At 44.8% G+C, this 19,468-nt stretch overlaps 1 protein-coding gene across 3 annotated transcripts in view; it reads right to left on the bottom strand.

Moving 5' to 3' along the window:
- Positions 1 to 19,468, bottom strand: part of CFAP61 (cilia and flagella associated protein 61) — a 1,856,219-nt gene that overhangs the window by 1,289,357 nt on the left and 547,394 nt on the right. For all 3 annotated transcript variants that reach the window (XM_086927518.1, XM_086927517.1, XM_086927519.1), the window contains 2 exons: positions 10,550 to 10,589; positions 3,653 to 3,792 (listed from right to left, as the gene is read on the bottom strand). In XM_086927518.1, coding sequence (XP_086783644.1) covers positions 3,653 to 3,792; positions 10,550 to 10,589 — 180 coding nt within the window. The remainder of the gene's footprint in view (positions 1 to 3,652; positions 3,793 to 10,549; positions 10,590 to 19,468) is intronic.

Raw genomic sequence — 19,468 nt, forward strand, 5'->3', positions numbered from 1 at the left:
GCCAAAATTAACTTTGCTCAGCAGTTATCTACGCACAAATCACAGCATTATGTACTCAACCTACTGAGTTAATTCCCTTGAGCTGCAGGAGCAGACTAGGACAAAGAGGTGCAGCACATGTGCAGCTTATCTATCGATCCATTACAATTCTCAGCGTGCAATGGTCTGATGGACACTGGGGTACGTCATGGGAACCTTCAAGCCCTTTTGCCGGACATTCTACGCCGACCATGCGGGGATCTGCAGGTTTCGAGTTCAAATGTCAGTACTGTAGACTCAGTCCTCCATCCTTCAGAGGTCGATAAATTAGGTATGATTAAAACTGGGTAATACAATGTACCTATTATTTAGAGCACTTACAAACATGGAATTGTGGTATTAATCGCTATATAGAAAACGATTATTATCCATAACAGGGGTGTAGGTTGCTGCAGGACATTTCAAGGGGCTACCCGACTGGTGCACTCTAAAATGCAGAGGATCGCTTTGAAACAAATTTGCTTAGCTTCATGCAGCATCTCTAAGCCATTTCCATCTCTGGAGTCGAGAACACAGAAGAAGGGCTGAAAACTAGGACAAAAAAGCAGCAGCTGAGCTCGCCAGGGTTTACTGTCTGCCAACGTGCAGCAAGGTGGAAGAGACGCTGTGTGCGAGCAAAAGAGACGCCCTGCGTGAGCAAAATAACCAGTCCAGGTGGGCGGGGGCCAAAAGGAGACAGGGCGGGAACAAACAAGCGTCACTCCAAATTAAAAGTGAGCGTTTAATATAAAGTGTGACGCACGCCAAAGAAAAGCATGGGTGGAGCTTCGACCCCACTTCCGAAAGCAACCCGACGACAATAGATCTTGCAGAGCCATTAGCACATATGCTGCAACGCTAGGCGAGACCTAAACACCACTTGTACTACACTCTCGAGTCAACTTTCTTCCGGTGGACTATTCATGTCGGTTCCACACATCACAATTGCTGGCTGTAAAGACAGAGCTGGTGACCTCCCCTTAGACTATATTGCCACCTTATTCAAATTAAAGAAAACATCTTCTTTAAAAACAGTTCTTCAAATTCACGAATAACTTTAATACATCATCCACCGACTCTTAGAAATTCTACCATAAAAATGTTGTTTATGACTTTGATGCATAAAACCAATTAGCAAGGCCCAGGTTGTGTGCGCTGTAATTTGACGCTAAGGCACGGGAAACTGTCCTGTCTGCACCACAAAGGGAGCTGTCCAGTCAGAACCACACGAAGAGCTGTCCGGTCAGCACCACATAAGGAGCTGTCCGGTCAGCACCACATAAGGAGCTGTCCGGTCAGCACCGCGCGGGAAACTGTTCGCGCCACACAGGGAGCTGTCCGTTCAGCACCGCACGGTGAGCTGTTCGGTCAGCACCACACAGGGAGCTGTCCTTTCTAAGCTGTCACTGCAGTAGCAGGAACATGACAGAATTAATGTACAGTACAGTACAAAAAGGCGTAAAATACTAAGAGAACTTAATGGAAAACAGCAGATCTGTTCCTCCTGCTTTCGACTCCCTGGTTTCAAATCATCAATCTAACGAGGTACAACTCAATAAATTAATGACAAAAGTAACCTACAACACCTCGCGTGTCTGCTCTTTAATTATTCGCCATTTAAATTGTGTTAGCCGTTTCCTTCCTCTACATCAACCTTCCTGTTGCGATGAGGACACGGTAAGCCAGAGAGATATTACAGTGATTAAGTTGCAACCTAGTCCCCAGAGAAGAGTAATCGCAGCGAAACACAATATTCATTATGTTCAGCGTTCTCCTCTAGAAGGTCTAGGCTCATTAATTACGGAATAACCTGAGAAAAGCGCGCGCGCCATAAGCCAATGCTCACTGTTTGAATCCAATTACGCTTTTAATTAGCCGTTTCATTCTTCAGCATTTCTTTCGGAGGTGAATCATACTGCAAGGAGATCTCCCTCACGCGCCGCACGCACTTACAAGGCTGCATGTTGCGTTTCTCAGAAACCCGCATTTAAGTGCGCAGTCGGTCTGGTGTTATACCAGGATAACGTTACGGTATGTTCAAGGGTTCAATTGAGCACATGTCGAATATAATAGGTTAGGCAATCAAGGGGTCTCTAATTTGCATTAAGATGGTTTTAGCACTTGATGGCCATCTACTTAGCGCGCTGCAAGTAAGGACTGATGCTTGCTTGGAGCATTCCAGCATTAGAGGAGCTTAATACCAGGTACGAATATTTCACACTTTGCCTTTCTGCTTAAATAGAGGCACTGTAAATTCAAGTTAACTGTGAGGCCAAAGACTAGGACAATGCAAACAGGTACTGGAGCTACTTCAGGGGGAGCTACGTGTGTCAGGCCAAAGGGCAATTACTATTAATAGTAATCTGATTTCTGGCCTCTCAGCTGAGGTTGGCACCCCCCCCCCCCCTCCCCCAGCCACCGCCCCCCCATTCAGGATAATTATTCCCAAAAATGGGCATTCAGTAGTCCATTATAGCAGACAAGAAAGCTATTGTTCATAATTTTGGCTACTACGAACTCGGACATGATTTGCCCAGGTGGAGTTAATGGTTAACTCCTCCTCGTTCTATGCCACATCATTGAAACATTGAGTTCTATTTCTGCTGCTCTTCAGTTCAGAAATTGTAATGAAAAGAATAGCTACGTAGAATTGTGCTAAGCAAGTAAGCACACGGTTATTATTACTCATTTCAAGCACACGACCAACGTGCATTGCATAAATGAGTGAGGGCATGCTACGATGGAGCAGTATGCCCCCTGCTGTGGGCATTGAATGAATGGATGAAAATAATTTGCAAAGCGTGAACCGCTGCTTCCGAAGGGAGCATCCGAGCGCTGAAGCAGACAGACAGGAAAAAGACAACAATATTTGGACTCTCCTGAAAAACATTCTCTACCCTTTTCTCAACGAACACGTTTTTCGATGAGGTTTAAAGACCGATTCAGAAACCATGCCTCCAAGATGGTCGGGCAGGGATGATCGGCCAGAGAGTGGCAGCCTGGAAGGCAAAGGACATCCCACCTGCTCTATCTAGCCTTATGTATCCTAGGGGCAAACAAGAGATTTTTGCTTGCTGATCGAAGTGTTCGAAGAGGTATTCATTTTTGTTATTCTCGTACCAGTATACAATGGGCCCCTTTTGTGTTTGGCCCTATGGGTAACCACTAAAGCCTTCAAACTAATTCTTTGCTAGACTGGGAACCTATGTAGTAGCGCCAGGCCTTTTCGCATAGACTGCCTGTTCGGAGTAATTCGAACCAGTCTTGCTGCCGCATTCTACACTCTTTGCAGCCTATTTTACAGTTCTTTGGTGCATTAACCAGCTAGTTGGCAGTCTCGCTATTATGGGTTTAGTTAAGGGTGCATACGAAGAGCAAAGCAGAACGAACAGCTGTTAACACCAGGAATCTGCGGCTATTAGCAGTTGTCCCTTTCTCACTTGCGTAGACAGACAAAAGTCAGATATTCTTGTCTGGTCAGTCCCAACCTCTCAGGCCTCTGCTCCTGCTCGGATGTTGCCATTACCTCCTGTTGTGACTGGCTAAGGGAACCTCAGTGCTAATCTAGTATTATAGACGGAACCCCCAGGACGTGTCCAGCTCTCCAATACTTGGCATGAGGGCCACTACTCACCTGAGCAGTCCAGACCGATGGAACACGTAGAGCTCGTGAGGCAGGGTGCACGTGGAGAGCGGAACTACGCGGACAAACCTCTGGAGCAGAAGGAATTCAGGCACCAGCTGCGGCACAGTGATGATGCAGAAGTCTTTCTCCTAGGCAGATAAAAAGGTTAATGCTGTGAGTCTGGAGATAGGAGATAAGGCATTCGTTCTAATTCAGATACATGAACTCAGTGAAAAGGGCCCAGGCTGCAGGGAAAAGATGTCTCCAAATACAGATTAAGATTCCCCCAAACCCCTATTGTTTTTCATTGTCTGTGGCACAGTTTACACCTTCTTGGGGCTCACACTCTACAGAACATTTCACAAGATAAAAAGAGCATAAAGTGCCATTGGGTTCAACCACCAACCCCACCCCCACGGCCAAATCTGAATTTAGACACAGAGTCGACCCAAAGTCAGAGGCAGTATTGTGAGTCTACAGCTTGTTTGGGCTTCCTCTGCTGCTTCATCTGAAGTGTGATGGACTGAACACACCTGAGATGATGGCCTCTCTTTGCTTGTACCCGGAGGCTACCAAGTGCAGCTCAGAAACCGCCAAAACACAGAAAGGCGGCCCAGAATACTGTAACCCCCAGCAAGGCTGTCTTCATGTTTCTCTTGGGGGAGCGAAACCAAGGCTCAGTCACGCAGGCACCAACGCGGCCATCAGAGCTCAGTAGCAAACCTACATTGTCCCTTCAGTCAGACCCTCACCTGGCAAGTTTAGCTCTAGAAGGGGACCCAGCCTAAGCAATTTTGAAGATTCAAAAAGCAAAACAACATACAAAAATACAGAAACAAGAATTCACTTTTGCAATATTTTATTCAATTCAGAAACAAATATAAAAAAACTCTACGTGTTAATTGGAAAGTTTGAGTTTTTCTAAATACAACTGACGCCATCCATTGTCCATATTATATTCTGCTTAATGCATTTGCACTGCTCCACAAATTGATCTGAGTGTACCAACTTAATATTTACCCTCCAATTTTAAATTCTTTCAAAATTATAGAACATTTTAAAAATTTCAATTTTACATTTTGTTTCTTCATTTATGTACACTTTATTAATCTGTAAATATTATTGAATTTTCTAAGCAGTCACATACCCGCTGAGTAGGCATTGCAGACCCACAGGGAACCCTGGACAAAAGGTTAAAAAACGCTGTTTAAGGGATACCTGAGCTAGTCAGATCATGGTGATGGAAGCAGTATCTGCCAGGACAAGTGTGCAGGTTAACCCAGACACATTGGCATGATGTCATCCACCCTATGGAATGGCTCTGGTCTCACTGGAATGGGTGGATAGGAAGTGGCCAAAATGAAGGACATTGTCAGTCCCCAGACGCCCAATGATTGCATCCTGGGAAATGAACTCCCACCAGATAGAAGAGATGGGTGGGGCAGCCGTCCAGGGCACCTGAAAAGCCAAGATTTCTGGGGGCACTGCTCCCAAATGAAGATCATGGATTATTCATTATTCCTAGTTTATTACATCTAACTCAGTTCAAACTGCACCTTAATCAATAACTTAACCAATAAAGGTTCATCTAGCAGCAATTGCTGTCTGCAGAAATCTCCAGACCAAATTTTCTTTTTCAAAATACCCTGTAGGATTCAAGAAAGTTTTACCACCAATCAAGTACCTTCTTCTCCATAGGAGTTGAATCTTGTTTTATGAACATTGACTAGCCCTCCATTTGAGCCAGCCCATAAGCCTTCATTAGAGCCTCTTTCCAGGAAAAGAGCCTGCTTAGTGGCCATCACCTTTGTACAGAGAATAAGCAAGTTTCAGGCTTTATGTTCTATAGAACTTTACAGAGTATATCTTTCTGGTAGGGTTTTGATGAGTACACATCCTTCATTCCTTCATAAGGTTGTCTTTGATTTTTCTCTGCATTCTTTGCACATTGAAAGGGTCTTTTATATCGGTCTGGATAAAACTAAGGATCTGAGAAACTTGAAACAACTATTTTTAAATTATGGGCATCTCAGTCAAGGTTTACAACCTCCTAAACAATGAATTGGTAGGTGGATTATAGCTTGCATTAAGACTTGTTATTTAATAGCCGGTAAACCCATTCCAGGGAACCCAAAAAACACTCTACTAGGGAGAAAGCAATCACCACAGCTTAGCTTAGAAATGTCCCTATTGCTGATGTGTGCAAGACAGCAACTACAATGTCAGTACACTCTTTTGCAAGACACTCTAGTGGATTCTAGGTTGGGTCACGAAATGCTTTGACAACTGCTCAAGTGATGTATCTCTCTGCTACCAGGGAGTCTTATCCTTCACTATATATACTATTTTTTCCTGCTGCCCAACAGCCACTTTCTATAATTTCAATTAGCTTGCTATTCAATTCAGACATTTGTGACTATCAATGAAGATCCTATGATGCAGCAGAAAAGGCTATTTACTTGTAGTTCTAGTTATGCATAGAGGAATCTTTATTTAGGTCAAATTACCTACCCGCCTAGGTGTGGTTGGGTAATGAAAATTCGCAACAACATTTTGTCCATAAAAATAACTTCCCCTGTGAGGCAGATGCCAGTGAAGTCCATCATTGGTAGGAGAAGCTCCTGGAACCTTACATTTTTCATAGATGCATTTCAATAAAGGCTTAACTGGCTACATTGCTTTCTTCAGGTCATAAACTTTCAACCCCTTTTTACAACTAAGCTGCTGCAATGCAGTCTTGAAATGTATGCTTTTCAATACTAAGGACTACATTTAAAAAAAGGTCACCTCTTATAGGCTCTCAAGGGGTACTATCCATCAAATGGGCACTGGCACTGTGTTTTATATTCATGGACAATTTATTTATTTATTTATTTAACTTATAGAGTACTCTATCACCTTGCAGGCATCCTGGAGCTAAGCAACTCAGAGTACAGGAAAAAAGAGTGTGTCGGAAGTATAGGCCGGCGAAACTATGTCTTGGGGAACAACCAGGTTTTCAAACTCCTTCTAAACGGGAGGAGCTCCCTAATTTGTCTGAACTCCCATGGGAGTTCGTTCCAAAGTTTGGCCGCTGCCACACCAAAAGATCTACCACCTGACCTGACTTTCCTAAACCTCGGAACCTTCACCAGTCTCGCTGATGAGGAGCAGAGCCTTCTCATAGGGACATACCATTTAAATCTTTTCCACATGAGCACAGGACTCAGCCCATGAAGGGCTTTAAAGACAAGGCAGAGAGACTTGAACTGAACTCTCTGTCTTAGAGGGAGCCAGTGCAAATCTGCCAAGGCCGGTGATGAAGAGGACCTTCTGGGCAGCCCTAGAACTAACTTGGCCCCCACTGACTGGATCCTCTGTAGTCTGTCCAAAAGGAACTTCGGAGAGTCAAGCAGTAGAACATTACAATAGTCTAGCCCACTGAGAATCGTGCTACTTGCCACTAGCGCACGCGCCTGAGGGGGCAGCAGAGGAAAGATTTTCCGCAGAGATCTGATAATCGCAAAACAACACGCCGCAGTTTTTGTAATCTGGGCTTCCATAGTAAGTTTTTTATCAAACATAATGCCCAGGTTACGGACCGTTTTAACAGGCCGGACTGCGGTCGAAGCATTAGAGGGCCAAAAATTGCTGGGCAGGACATGAGGAACCCTGTTCGCTGAACAGAAGATCACCTCAGTCTTACCTGTATTAAATTGTAGTGAATTGTCCTTTAGCCAACAGACCGTGTCCCGCAGGCAATTGTGAAACGCTTCCACTGACGTCGACTCCTCTCCCTCAAAGGAGAGAATCAACTGTGTGTCATCAGCATAATTTACAATGTCAATATTGTATGCTTTGATGACCGCAATCAATTTTAGGTAAATATTAAATAGAATAGGGCTAATTGCAGAGCCCTGTGGCACACCATGCGACACGTCGGAGAAGGCAGATTGGAAGGGAGGGAGGGACACCACCTGTTGTCTTTCATGTAGAAAAGACTGAAACCATCGTAAGGCACTGCCCCTCACCCCCGCCTCGCCTAATCTTCTTAGCAGGATCTCATGGTTGACCGTATCAAAAACGGCAGAAAGGTTGAGCAGGATCAGCATCACTGCCTGACCATTGTCGGCCCACCTCTGAAGTTCAACCATAACGGTCACTAAGGCCTTCTCGGTACCATGGGATGGCCGAAATCCAAACTGTACCTCCTCCAGTAAGTTATGTTGCTCTAGGTGCCTAGAAAGAGTATTGCTAACTACGCGTTCCACAACCTTAGCCGGGAAAGGCAACAGGGAAATAGGCCTGTAGTTCTTAGAACACTCTGGATCAAGAGAAGACTTCTTAAGCAGAGGTGTCACAAGTGCTTGCTTCCATTGAAATGGAACCACTCCCCTAGCTAAAGACTGGTTACAAATCCAGCGGAGTGTTGGAAACAGCTCTTCCTCAAACTCCTTCCAAATTTTATGTGGTACCGGGTCCAGAGAAGAACCAGAGCAGATACCCCGTGCCACCCTACTGAAATCCTCCGCTACTAAAGGCACAAACTCAAATACATAGTTTGCAGCCAACCAAGCGGGGCTCGTACCCCCACCCTCTGAACCACTCACCACGGGAGCATCAGTGCTCATAGCCTCAGAGGCTACAGCCCCTGCTGCCAGATGGCCCCCCTCCAGATCTTCAATAATCAATTTGATTTTCTCATGGAAGAACCTTGCCAGAGTCTCACAGAGTTCTTGAGAGGGCTGTATCACATTCTTAGAACAGTCAGGACTAGTAAGACTGTTCAGAATGTTGAAAATGTTTCTGGAGCTATTAGAGGAATTACAAATTAAGGAAGAAAAGTAATCTGCCTTGGACCTTCTGACCTCCTTCTTATAGCCCTCAATTTTAAGTTTCCACATGAGCTTGTCCTTCTCCTTGTAGCCTCGCCTCCACCTCCTCTCAGCCTGCTTGCACGCTAATTTCAGATTTTTCAGATTAATGTTAAACCAAGGGGCCGAGGGTCTACCCCTACATCTAGGTTTTTTCAGGGGGGCACTGGAGTCGAAGGCCGAGGTGATCTTCAGGCACAAAGAGGCCTAATTCTCCTCGACTTGCTTGTCTAAAGAGAAGCAATCCCCAACCTTGAACACAGAATCAAAACCCCTCTTCTGTAGGAGTGCCTTCCAGTCTCTACTGAAGTATTCTGTCGTTGAGCGAGGTGCCTGAGTGTTAGGGGTGCTGGAGTTAACAAAGAATTTACAAATAAAATGATCTGTCCATTCCATAGGCAGAGTTTCGCCATTATGCAGGAGATGGGTTTCTGAAAAAATTAAATGAAGAAGGTGCCCACCTTTATGGGTGGCCTTGGAGACCAGCTGGAAAAGACCAAGACCTTCACATGAGTGAAGTACAGCTGAATTTCCACACTATGCTTGAGCAGAGACATAACATTTAAAAGCCCACAGGCTAAAAGACCCATGTCTAAATAATCTCCTATGGGAGCAGCAGACTCAGCGAACCGGAGAACCCCCTTATTTCTGCCTGATTCACCAATATGGTAAAGCTCATCACTGGAATATCTTATGTGGCCATATCCCACATTAGAGCCTACACCAACGCCCAAATGGGCAGCATGGCTGGCGCTTAGTGCGTACTTCGCGCAGACGCCATCAAGGACTCTATGGAGCCCTAAAGTGGAGCAGGAAAGAGCTAGAGAGCTGAAAGAGCTAGAGCGCTGAAATCACTGCCTCCAAGATGGCAGGTCCCCTCGCACTGACGGACCCCGCCAATCGATGGGAGCGGTAGAAGTCGTAACAGGAGCAGAGTCCGTTCTCACAGGTCAGTGAAATTACAAATTAAAACAAACAGCAGTTAAAAGAGATTAGTGACCATACCAGCAGATCCCTGCCGTACACACACTACCACCATATAGAAAGATGCTCAGAAGTCCACACAGGCAAAACAGAAAATGTCCAAGCGTTTATGACGATCATTGAAGATCGTACAATGTAGAAATATCTTTCATCCGAAGGAAGTGCACACAAATATACATAGTCTTATTTACACACATTGCTGTTGTACATGGCCAAGGCTGTGTGCAGTAGAGATGATGTGCTGCATGGATGGAGGATTAAACATAACCCCCAGGCCTTATGTCCTACCTCCAATCGGCGAGGCTTTGGGCCCAACCTCTCATTCGGCCATCTCACCATTGCACACAGCCTTTATTTGAAAGGCCACCTGTGCATCCAATCAAAGCTGTGCACAGTCTTCAGCTGTGTGCTTGGGGTTTGGCTGTAGGGTATGACCCCGAGCCATTCCCTACACCTATCCACCCTTGTGTGCAAACCCAAAGGCCTTATGTTGACCTATTCATGTGGCCAAAACACTGCTGTGCACAGCCTTCAGCTGCTCCACCTCCACTGATTCCAACTCAAGCTGAGCATTGCCTTTGGCCTTGCACTGTGGGACTGCATGTCGCCAGGGTCTGGGCCCAACACCGTCTGTGCCCAACAGCTATTGCACTCCAGCTCTGCTGTTCTTAGCCTTAAGCTGTGGGCTACTGGTGTTGGTCACAGGTCCTGGCCTTGATTGTTTCTTGAAAAAGGTCACTGTGATAGAATAATTTAAAGGAGGTGTCACTGAAAAATATGACTTTTCCAGCTACAGAACACATCTCACTTTCCCTTGCAGCTTGACTTAGGGAGTAATCATCCCTAATTGGCTACGGTGGTCATATGGTGTGAAGGCGGTCACAGTGGCTATGGCCCTCCCATTGCACAATATTTCTTATTTGTGATTCTTGCTCTCAGTAGGTTATTAAATATTAAGAACATCCAACATCATAGTGAGACATCGGCTGCTAAACAACATGGAGCACTTTGTTGCTGACTCAGAGTCAGTGTCATTATAAAATATATTTTATGGTAAAATTGTACTTACTGGAAATAGGTTGAAGACATGATTCAGGAAATCCAGAGACCTGTAAAACAGGAATATATGAGATATCAGAGCAGATCATTTGCTGGTTAAAAGTAATAAAGCTGTGAGACTACGTTTTTTATACGTCTTTGCCTCAAGTTGGCAGTTAACAGAGTTTGCTTTGAAAGGCGTTGCAGGCGTCTTGGTGAAAAATAACCAGGAGGTGGAAAAACACCTGCACCAACAAGGGGAGCACAATTGTTCAAGTTCTAACAGGTGCAATTTATTTTACTGTTAGGAAATATCGAAATAAGAAGCAACTGACATTACTGCGTTGCTCCCTCCTTCCGTGCTCATATGATGACGTTGCTGCCCACCCTAGATATCCTGTGGCTCAAGCTGAATTAAAAACCTCTTCTCACCTTCTTCTGTTCCTTCCTTCAGCCCAATACCATCTTGTCACTGGGAAGGTGCCATTCCTACAAGCCACATCCAAACATCCATCCAGTCTGTGTCTATGAATTCAAAGACATCAATGCACTGTCTGGCCAGCCTCCTCTAAAATATATATATTTATGTGGTATTTGTAAAATGAAAACCTAGGCAAAAGGCAGTGCAGAGCTTACAGGGTTATAGACAGTCAACAATTGATAGGAGGTGTGCCTGGGCTCCTGGAGAAGAAGAGGCTTTTCACTGTGTTAGATGTAGTCGTCATGAGTCACGGTAGGTATGTGCTCATGACGGCCGGGAGCCATTAGAACACTGCCGCTCCGCCCATGCGCTGTTAATTCCCGCGTATGTATCAGTGGGCGGAGTTCTGACGGCTCCCGGCCGTCACAAGCATAAGCCCACCGTGATTTATGACGGCCGGGAGCCGTCATGAGTACCGCAGCGCAACGCCCAACCTGGCCCCCCTCGAACCGCTGCGGAATTCGCACCACAGCGTAGGGGTTAAGAAGAGCGGGGAGACCCAGGTAACACAGGTAAGCATGGCTCCAGCGATGCTCGAGGTTAATGGGGCACATATTGTGGCAGGACTTCACCCTTGCTGGTCTCTGCCGCTCTACATCATGTGATACTCTGTCTGTTCTGAAAGAATTCACCAGTTTGGGGGCCCTGCCTTCGGATCTCTGTTGAAAAGCTCATTTTGCTAATAAGGTCCTGGCTCTACTTGCTATGTAGAAAGTACAGCCACACCTGCTCCTCCTGATAAAATCACTCCGCTGACACCGAACACGTGTGTATACATTCGTTAATGTACATATTATAGATTAACAGTCAAGGGAGTATAAAGGTTTCCCAATTACAAAATTGTACAGGTATGAGACCAGGGAGGAGGATTTATCATTCCTCAAGTCGAGAACGACAAATGTGACTTTAAATGTAAAGTAGAGAGAGAGAGAATCTTTAGTGTTTAGTTAGTTAAAACTATAACAATTTTACAATAAAACAGGTATTAAAAGGATAACAAGGGCACCAATGTGGGCACCAATATTAACCATGGCAAAGGCAAGGTTATACAGAAAATGAGGAGGCCAAGTTTACGGTCTGTCTTTAAGAGTCTAAAAGTCCAGCAACTTCCCAGTTTTCTTTGAACGATGAGTAAAACAGATAAAGTGCAGAGTGCGGATGTTGATATCTTCAGGGGTGGGGGCGTGGGGGGGGGGGGGGGGGGAGGGAGAGCTGAGTCTCACTGCGAAATAGTCCGTTACCAGTTTTTGAGCAAAGGTAGCGGGTGTGGAATAGCAGGGCAGGGTCAGAGTAGGCCTTCAAGCTTCTTGACATATTTGCCGCACCTCACTAGGGTTCGTATATCAGTGTGGGATAAGCACAGTGACGATGTCTCCATGCATTAGTGAATATCCTTGTTTAGATAAAGTGGTTTGAGGAGAGATCTCCTGGGGGCATCGAGAATGGGACAACAGCACACAAGGCGGAGCCATGATTCATTCTTGTAGTTGCACAGTCTGTAGGCCCCTCCTTTCCCAGTGGAGCCTATTGGTTTAAATAGGCCACTTAGAGGCCTAGCACATAAATAAAATATCTATGCGGACCCGTCTATTTAGACCATCTGAAAAGCATGGTTGTGACTTCCCGGGTAAGTAAGAATCATTCAAGGGGTATAAAACAGTTGAGAACTTTAAGGAACGGGTATCCAGCAATTGTGAGGTTAGTTTCAGCTGCCTGTTGATTACCCTTTTCCAGGCTGTGTAGGCGATAACGCCCAAGTTTAGTGCAGTAACTTCGATTTGCAGAGAAGTTAGAGCTTTTTGTATTGGCTGTGCCATGGATTCCCAGGGCTCTTGAATGTTTCTTTTAGGCATGCTTTAAGATTGCTTTCTGGTGCTTTTAGAACCTTTACGTGAAATTTCAGAGTGTCAGCCTCGCAGGTGAGGGAATGTCTTGTAAGGCCCAATTCCAACCGTAATCTGGTCCTTTGTATATATCCGGGGAGTTGAAAAAACTTGATTATAAGCCAAGCAATGAGCTTGGTCTAGGCTTGCAGCACAGGCCTCTGGGAAGGCCTGTTGGCTGTAGTGTAGCGCCAGGAGAAGAGTGGCTTTCATGACCTTTAGTATGGGGTGGCTGAGGCACAGATTAAGATCATATTAAGACAGGGCAGCCTGTGTGTAATGGCTGCGGCTTTCTTTTTCAAGGTAGCTTGATGAGCCGAAGGTCTGGAAGACTCATTGAACCATACCCCCAAGTAGTTGTACTTCTTGGTTGTTTTAAAAATCGCAGCTCCCATTTGCCAGGTTAGAAGTTGATTTTTTCTACAGTGGCCAAAGATCAGGACTTTGGCCTTCTCCTTGCTGATTGTAGGAGAGTTGGCGTCATTGTATTCCCCTAGCTTGCTCAAGGCTCGTTGGATTCCGATTTTGGTGTGGTCCATTATGACGATATTGTCAGCGTATTGTAAAATGTATAGTTTTGAATGGCCGAGGTGAAGTGGAAGCATGCAGCTGCACTCCAAATGTTGCCCCGGATCTGCTTTGAATAGGATGAAAAGGAGGGGAGCAAGGACGCACCCCTGCTTCAGGCAGTCATTGGTTGTGATTTTTGAGGATACAGTGGTGTGGCCCGTTCTCATCCGTACCCATGTTTTTGAGTGCAGAGAGATATTGGCCCGAGGAGCAGCCGGGGTAACCCCCATGCATTTAGTTTTCTCCAGAGGGTGTAGCGGACCACCTTATCAAATGCGGGACTATATTCAATAAAACAGCTATAAAGAGGAGGCTGGCTTTTTTGGGCTGCGCGAAGATTCAAGATGGTTAGTGCTGGGATGTTTTCGATTGTAGAGGCAGAAGCATGGAACCCAGTTTGGAAGTAAGGCAAGATGTTATTTTCTGAGACCCATTGTTCTAGCAGTTTGAGAAGAGACCAGGCATAGGCTTTAGCCTCTAGGTCCAGGAGGGCTATAAGTTGGTAGTTAGGTGGGATGGTCGGGTCTCCTTTTTTTGGAGATTGCACATAGGGTGGAGCCCCTCCATGAGTCTGGGGTCTGTGCAGCAGCATGGGCTTGGTTGAATAAGGGGGGGGGGGGTGGTTAACACCTTAGCCCAGTCCTCATGGGCACATTTGCATATGCTTGCTGGGAGGCCATTGGGGCCTGGAGCTCTGTCTTTTTTCATGGCTTTCAAATATTTGTGAACCTGCGCCTGCGTGGCAAAAGCTTGAGTTTCCCCAAGAGCGTGGTCTTCTGTTCCCCAGCCAAAAGTGTTGCTAGTGCCTAAAGTGGAGTATGAGAAAGGGGGTTTACCCAGAACAAGTCACTGGGACCTGGGTCATAACGATGCTAAGAGGGAAGGGGTCCAGTGGAAAAAAGATAATTATATACAAATTGAACTCAATACAGAGACAATAAATGAGTCTACAATGTTTTAATCACATTATAGAACAAGCGAAGGATATAGTATCAAACATTGTCATTTCGAAAAGGTTGAGTAGTGCCCCTGGAGGTGAGGAGGTGATATAGTGAGGGTAGTGCAGGTAAGGAGTAGTGACAATAAAATCAGATGTGTATCTGATGTATCCGAAAATCAATTCAAAATATACATAGCAGTCAATGATCCAAACAAATTATTTCATCAAACACATGCCCCACAATACATAGTATGTAGCAATAGTGGATAGGGGGCTGTATTTGAGCAGGGACTTGTCGACGTTTCGACCCCAGACAGTGCAGGAATCAGTGGAGTCCTTGCGGCGGGGTCTTCATCAGGACAAAGGGGGGACTAGCAACCTATTAATATCAAGTGATAGGTACACATTACTTGTCTAATCAAAATTGCCTTAGTCGCACAAGTAAATTAAAATGGACACACCATTAGAAGGCCTACCTAATAAATCGGTGCCTTCTGTCATATAATCACATTCAAAAAAATCCGCGAGAAGACCGGTATGTCCTGCGGAGAATTCAAACATTGTATGAATATTTTGAAAAAGAGTCCGCAAGGGTGGAATGAATTACATTCAGTGCATTTAGATGAGTCAAAAAGACTTACAATTAGCTTGTAAATGTTGGCGTTAGGGCGAGATTAGAAAGTTGCTAGGGCACTGGAATTCACTCGAGGTATCTACATAAGTAAGGGATTCAATTACTGTTTATACATAAAAACGCTTGCTGAGAAAAGGGGAGAGATGATAATCAGGCAAGGCAGAAGTGGCTTACCGGGTTTAATCATAGAAGTAGAAAACGTCCCCGAAGAGTCACGAAGCTCCGCATTAATCAGGAGTCGTGCGCTGGAAGAACGGAAGAGTAGAGCAACGAGTTAGTGTTGCGCTCCAAATATAGTTAATGAACAAGGCATAGGTATGGAGTGTGCCGCCATATAGCGAGCAGGCTTACCGATTCGTGATAAGACCGGCGTCTTCATGGCAGGGTCGGGACTGAAGGCAGCGCTTCCTATTTAGTCCGTAACCCAGGCAACCAGGGCACGTGACAGCAATTGGAGCTAGTGAACAGACTATGAGACACTCGGTGAACCGAGGTGCTCGGAAAATATCCATTAATAAATGAATAGAGCAGACCACAATGGATTGGAAAAATTAGATAAGTAGTTTTAGCAGCCAAATCGGACATAAATAAATAAAGAATGAGATTATTAACAAGAACAATCTAAGGCAGCGTAGTAATACTTAGAAGGCCAGTTAATGTTGGAAAAGGGGCGTATAGGGACTATGCAAGCCGATCATATGGCGATAAAGGCCATTTGGTATTCCCAGCATCCTGGACAAAACTCAAATTAGGATTGTTTAACAAGAACAATCTAAGGCAGTGTGTTAATACTTATGGAGACCAGTTAATGTTTGAAAAAGAGCGTATAACATCAGGGACTATGCAAGTAAATGATATGGCGTACCTATCATATGATGGTAAAGGCCATTTAGTATTCCCAACACAATGCTGTTTAGCTGCGATCTCATTCCATCAGAGGCAATGCATATCGAATATAGTATATAATGGCGTACCTATCGCATGATGGTAAAGGCCATAGTACATTATCATAAGTATACACAGTGTGTGAAGTATAGTTCAATTAGATGAACTCTTGTATGGTCAACCGAAGTAATACAATTGAGCATTGAAGGAGAGCATGATCACAGGTGTACCTGTCGCATGACGGTAAAAACCTAGTGATTACAGTTGGTTGTCACCCACATTTTAAGTATAATGGTGGAATAAAAAGGGGGGGGGGAGGGTGAAACCTAGAAATATACAGACATCAGTGAGACCGGAGTGTATTACTATACAGAGTATCAGGGTGAGGTGGTTAGCTGAGAAAATGAACTATCATGTTCATTGAGGCCTGATTGTACAGAATTAAAGAAAAACATCCTGCGGAGAATTCAAACATTGTATGAATATTTTGAAATACTAAATGGCCTTTACCATCATATGATAGGTACGCCATATCATTTACTTGCATAGTCCCTGATGTTATACGCTCTTTTTCAAACATTAACTGGTCTCCATAAGTATTAACACACTGCCTTAGATTGTTCTTGTTAAACAATCCTAATTTGAGTTTTGTCCAGGATGCTGGGAATACCAAATGGCCTTTATCGCCATATGATCGGCTTGCATAGTCCCTATACGCCCCTTTTCCAACATTAACTGGCCTTCTAAGTATTACTACGCTGCCTTAGATTGTTCTTGTTAATAATCTCATTCTTTATTTATTTATGTCCGATTTGGCTGCTAAAACTACTTATCTAATTTTTCCAATCCATTGTGATCTGCTCTATTCATTTATTAATGGATATTTTCCGAGCACCTCGGTTCGCCGAGTGTCTCATAGTCTGTTCACTAGCTCCAATTGCGGTCACGTGCCCTGGTTGCCTGGGTTACGGACTAAATAGGAAGCGCTGCCTTCAGTCCCGACCCTGCCGTGAAGACGCCGGTCTTATCACGAATCGGTAAGCCTGCTCGCTATATGGCGGCACACTCCATACCTATGCCTTGTTCATTAACTATATTTGGAGCGCAACACTAACTCGTTGCTCTACTCTTCCGTTCTTCCAGCGAACGACTCCTGATTAATGCGGAGCTTCGTGACTCTTCGGGGACGTTTTCTACTTCTATGATTAAACCCGGTAAGCCACTTCTGCCTTGCCTGATTATCATCTCTCCCCTTTTCTCAGCAAGAGTTTTTATGTATAAACAGTAATTGAATCCCTTACTTATGTAGATACCTCGAGTAAATTCCAGTGCCCTAGCGTCCCCGGGCCAACCTTCTAATCTCGCCCTAACGCCAACATTTACAAGCTAATTGTAAGTCTTTTTGACTCATCTAAATGCACTGAATGTAATTCATTCCACCCTTGCGGACTCTTTTTCAAAATATTCATACAATGTTTGAATTCTCCGCAGGACATACCGGTCTTCTCGCGGATTTTTTTGAATGTGATTATATGACAGAAGGCACTGATTTAATAGGTAGGCCTTCTAATGGTGTGTCCATTTTAATTTTAATTGTGCGACTAAGGCAATTTTGATTAGACAAGTAATGTGTACCTATCACTTGATATTAATAGGTTGCTAGTCCCCCCTTTGTCCTGATGAAGACCCCGCCGCAAGGACTCCACTGATTCCTGCACTGTCTGGGGTCGAAACGTCGACAAGTCCCTGCTCAAATACAGCCCCCTATCCACTATTGCTACATACAATGTATTGTGGGGCATGTGTTCGATGAAATAATTTGTTTGGATCATTGACCGCTATGTATATTTTGAATTGATTTTCGGATACATTAGATACACATCTGATTTTATTGTCACTACTCCTTACCTGCACTACCCTCACTATATCACCTCCTCCTCACCTCCAGGGGCACTACTCAACCTTTTCGAAATGACAATGTTTGATACTATATCCTTCGCTAGTGCCTAAAGGCAGACTGCTATATTGGGCTTTGATATGTCACACCCAGGTTTCTTCTAGGACCGCGTTCTGCCTGGTGTATTTAAAAGATCAAAGTTTGATGTAGTTCCAGAAGTGAGCCAGGCTTTTCTCTTGTAACATTTGGTATATTTTTTGCCATTTGTTTTGCTCGGAGTGTTTCTTTGCTTCCCAAGTTATTTTTTGTATGTTTAGTGTAGGTTAACAATGTTCCTTGCGGAATTTATGTTTGGATTTACTTTGTGAGCACGTGTTGCCCTCCTTAATGCTCTTCGTGTAGTGACAATGCCCTTGTGCTATGGCTTTTCAGAGCTGGCTCCTCTTGAGAGTCTTGGGTGTTGATGTGAGGCATTTGGGCCACCAGGTGATCTCTTAGCTTACCTATTAAATTGTCCCATCTGTGAAAAGAGTCTCCCAGGGGACTGTTGTTGAATTCGAAGATTATGTCTTTTTAGCCATTTGCCCGCCTTGGGGGTGCCTGGCGCTTGACATTTGATTCTCCTGACCAGTGTGTGTGCTTCAGTCCGCGAAGATAGGCCCACTTCTGAGATACTGGTGGCCGTTGCGGCAGGTAGATCAAGTGTTAGAGTCAGAGGATTGTGGTCACTTTTGGGCGATCTGTGATCTCCAGCTTGACCAGGTGACTGGCTGAGGGAGCTGACAGGACAATGTAGTTTATGGCTGAGATCCCTTTGAATGTAGCAAGGAACTGAATGTGTGATCTTGTGTCTGAGAGATTTATTCTGCTGATTATGGTTAGATAGTAGACCAATCATTGTATCCTGTTCTTTAGTTTTTTGTGCAGAGTTGTAGGTGCTCCCCAATCCCCTGATGTAAAAATCTCCCAATAGCAACGTTTTGTGTGTAGCAAAGTCCAACAGGAGGTTCTCCAGGCTGTCGTGCAAGTCTTTGGTAGCAGGCAGTACGAAATGTTTTGGTTACATTATGGTAGCAGTTTACTAGAAGAAAGGGAGGGTCTTTTATGTAGTTTGTTATCCCGGAAATTATGGCTGTTTGCCAGGCTGGGGAATTATGATGTGGAGGTACTGCCTTCATCTTTCTGGAGTGTTTAATAAAGATTGAGAGACCCCCCAGTGCAAGCCCAAAAGATTGGTGCGTTTTGCAGGTTTAAAAGAGCTCGTAGTAGCCGTATAAAACAGATGGAGTGAGAGCCCATGTCTCCTGTAGGCAGATAATATCAATTTTGTTCAAATAGGTCAGCACAGGGTTGCATGTGAGTATTGATCTGAGCTCTGCCATGTTCCAGGAAGCGATTGTGAGTTTGGGTCTTGGCTGTAAGGGCCGAGCATGGGGACAACCTTAGGGATTCAAGCTAGGAGCAGTTCTCTAAGGTCTCTCGACTGGGGTTGCCCGGCCGGCACCATCTGTTGGAGTTGTTGTTGGAACTTGTCGTGCATCTTACCAGTCGTTGGCGCATGAGACTTTGATGATGTTTTCAGCTTTTGAAGTACTAGGGAGCCAGTTGTGGATGGCTCCCCATGTCCCCCTCAGCACACTCTTATGAGGCCTTGTGATAT

The sequence above is a fragment of the Lissotriton vulgaris genome, chromosome 6, assembly GCF_964263255.1.
Source record: "Lissotriton vulgaris chromosome 6, aLisVul1.2, whole genome shotgun sequence".
Classification (NCBI taxonomy): domain Eukaryota; kingdom Metazoa; phylum Chordata; class Amphibia; order Caudata; family Salamandridae; genus Lissotriton; species Lissotriton vulgaris.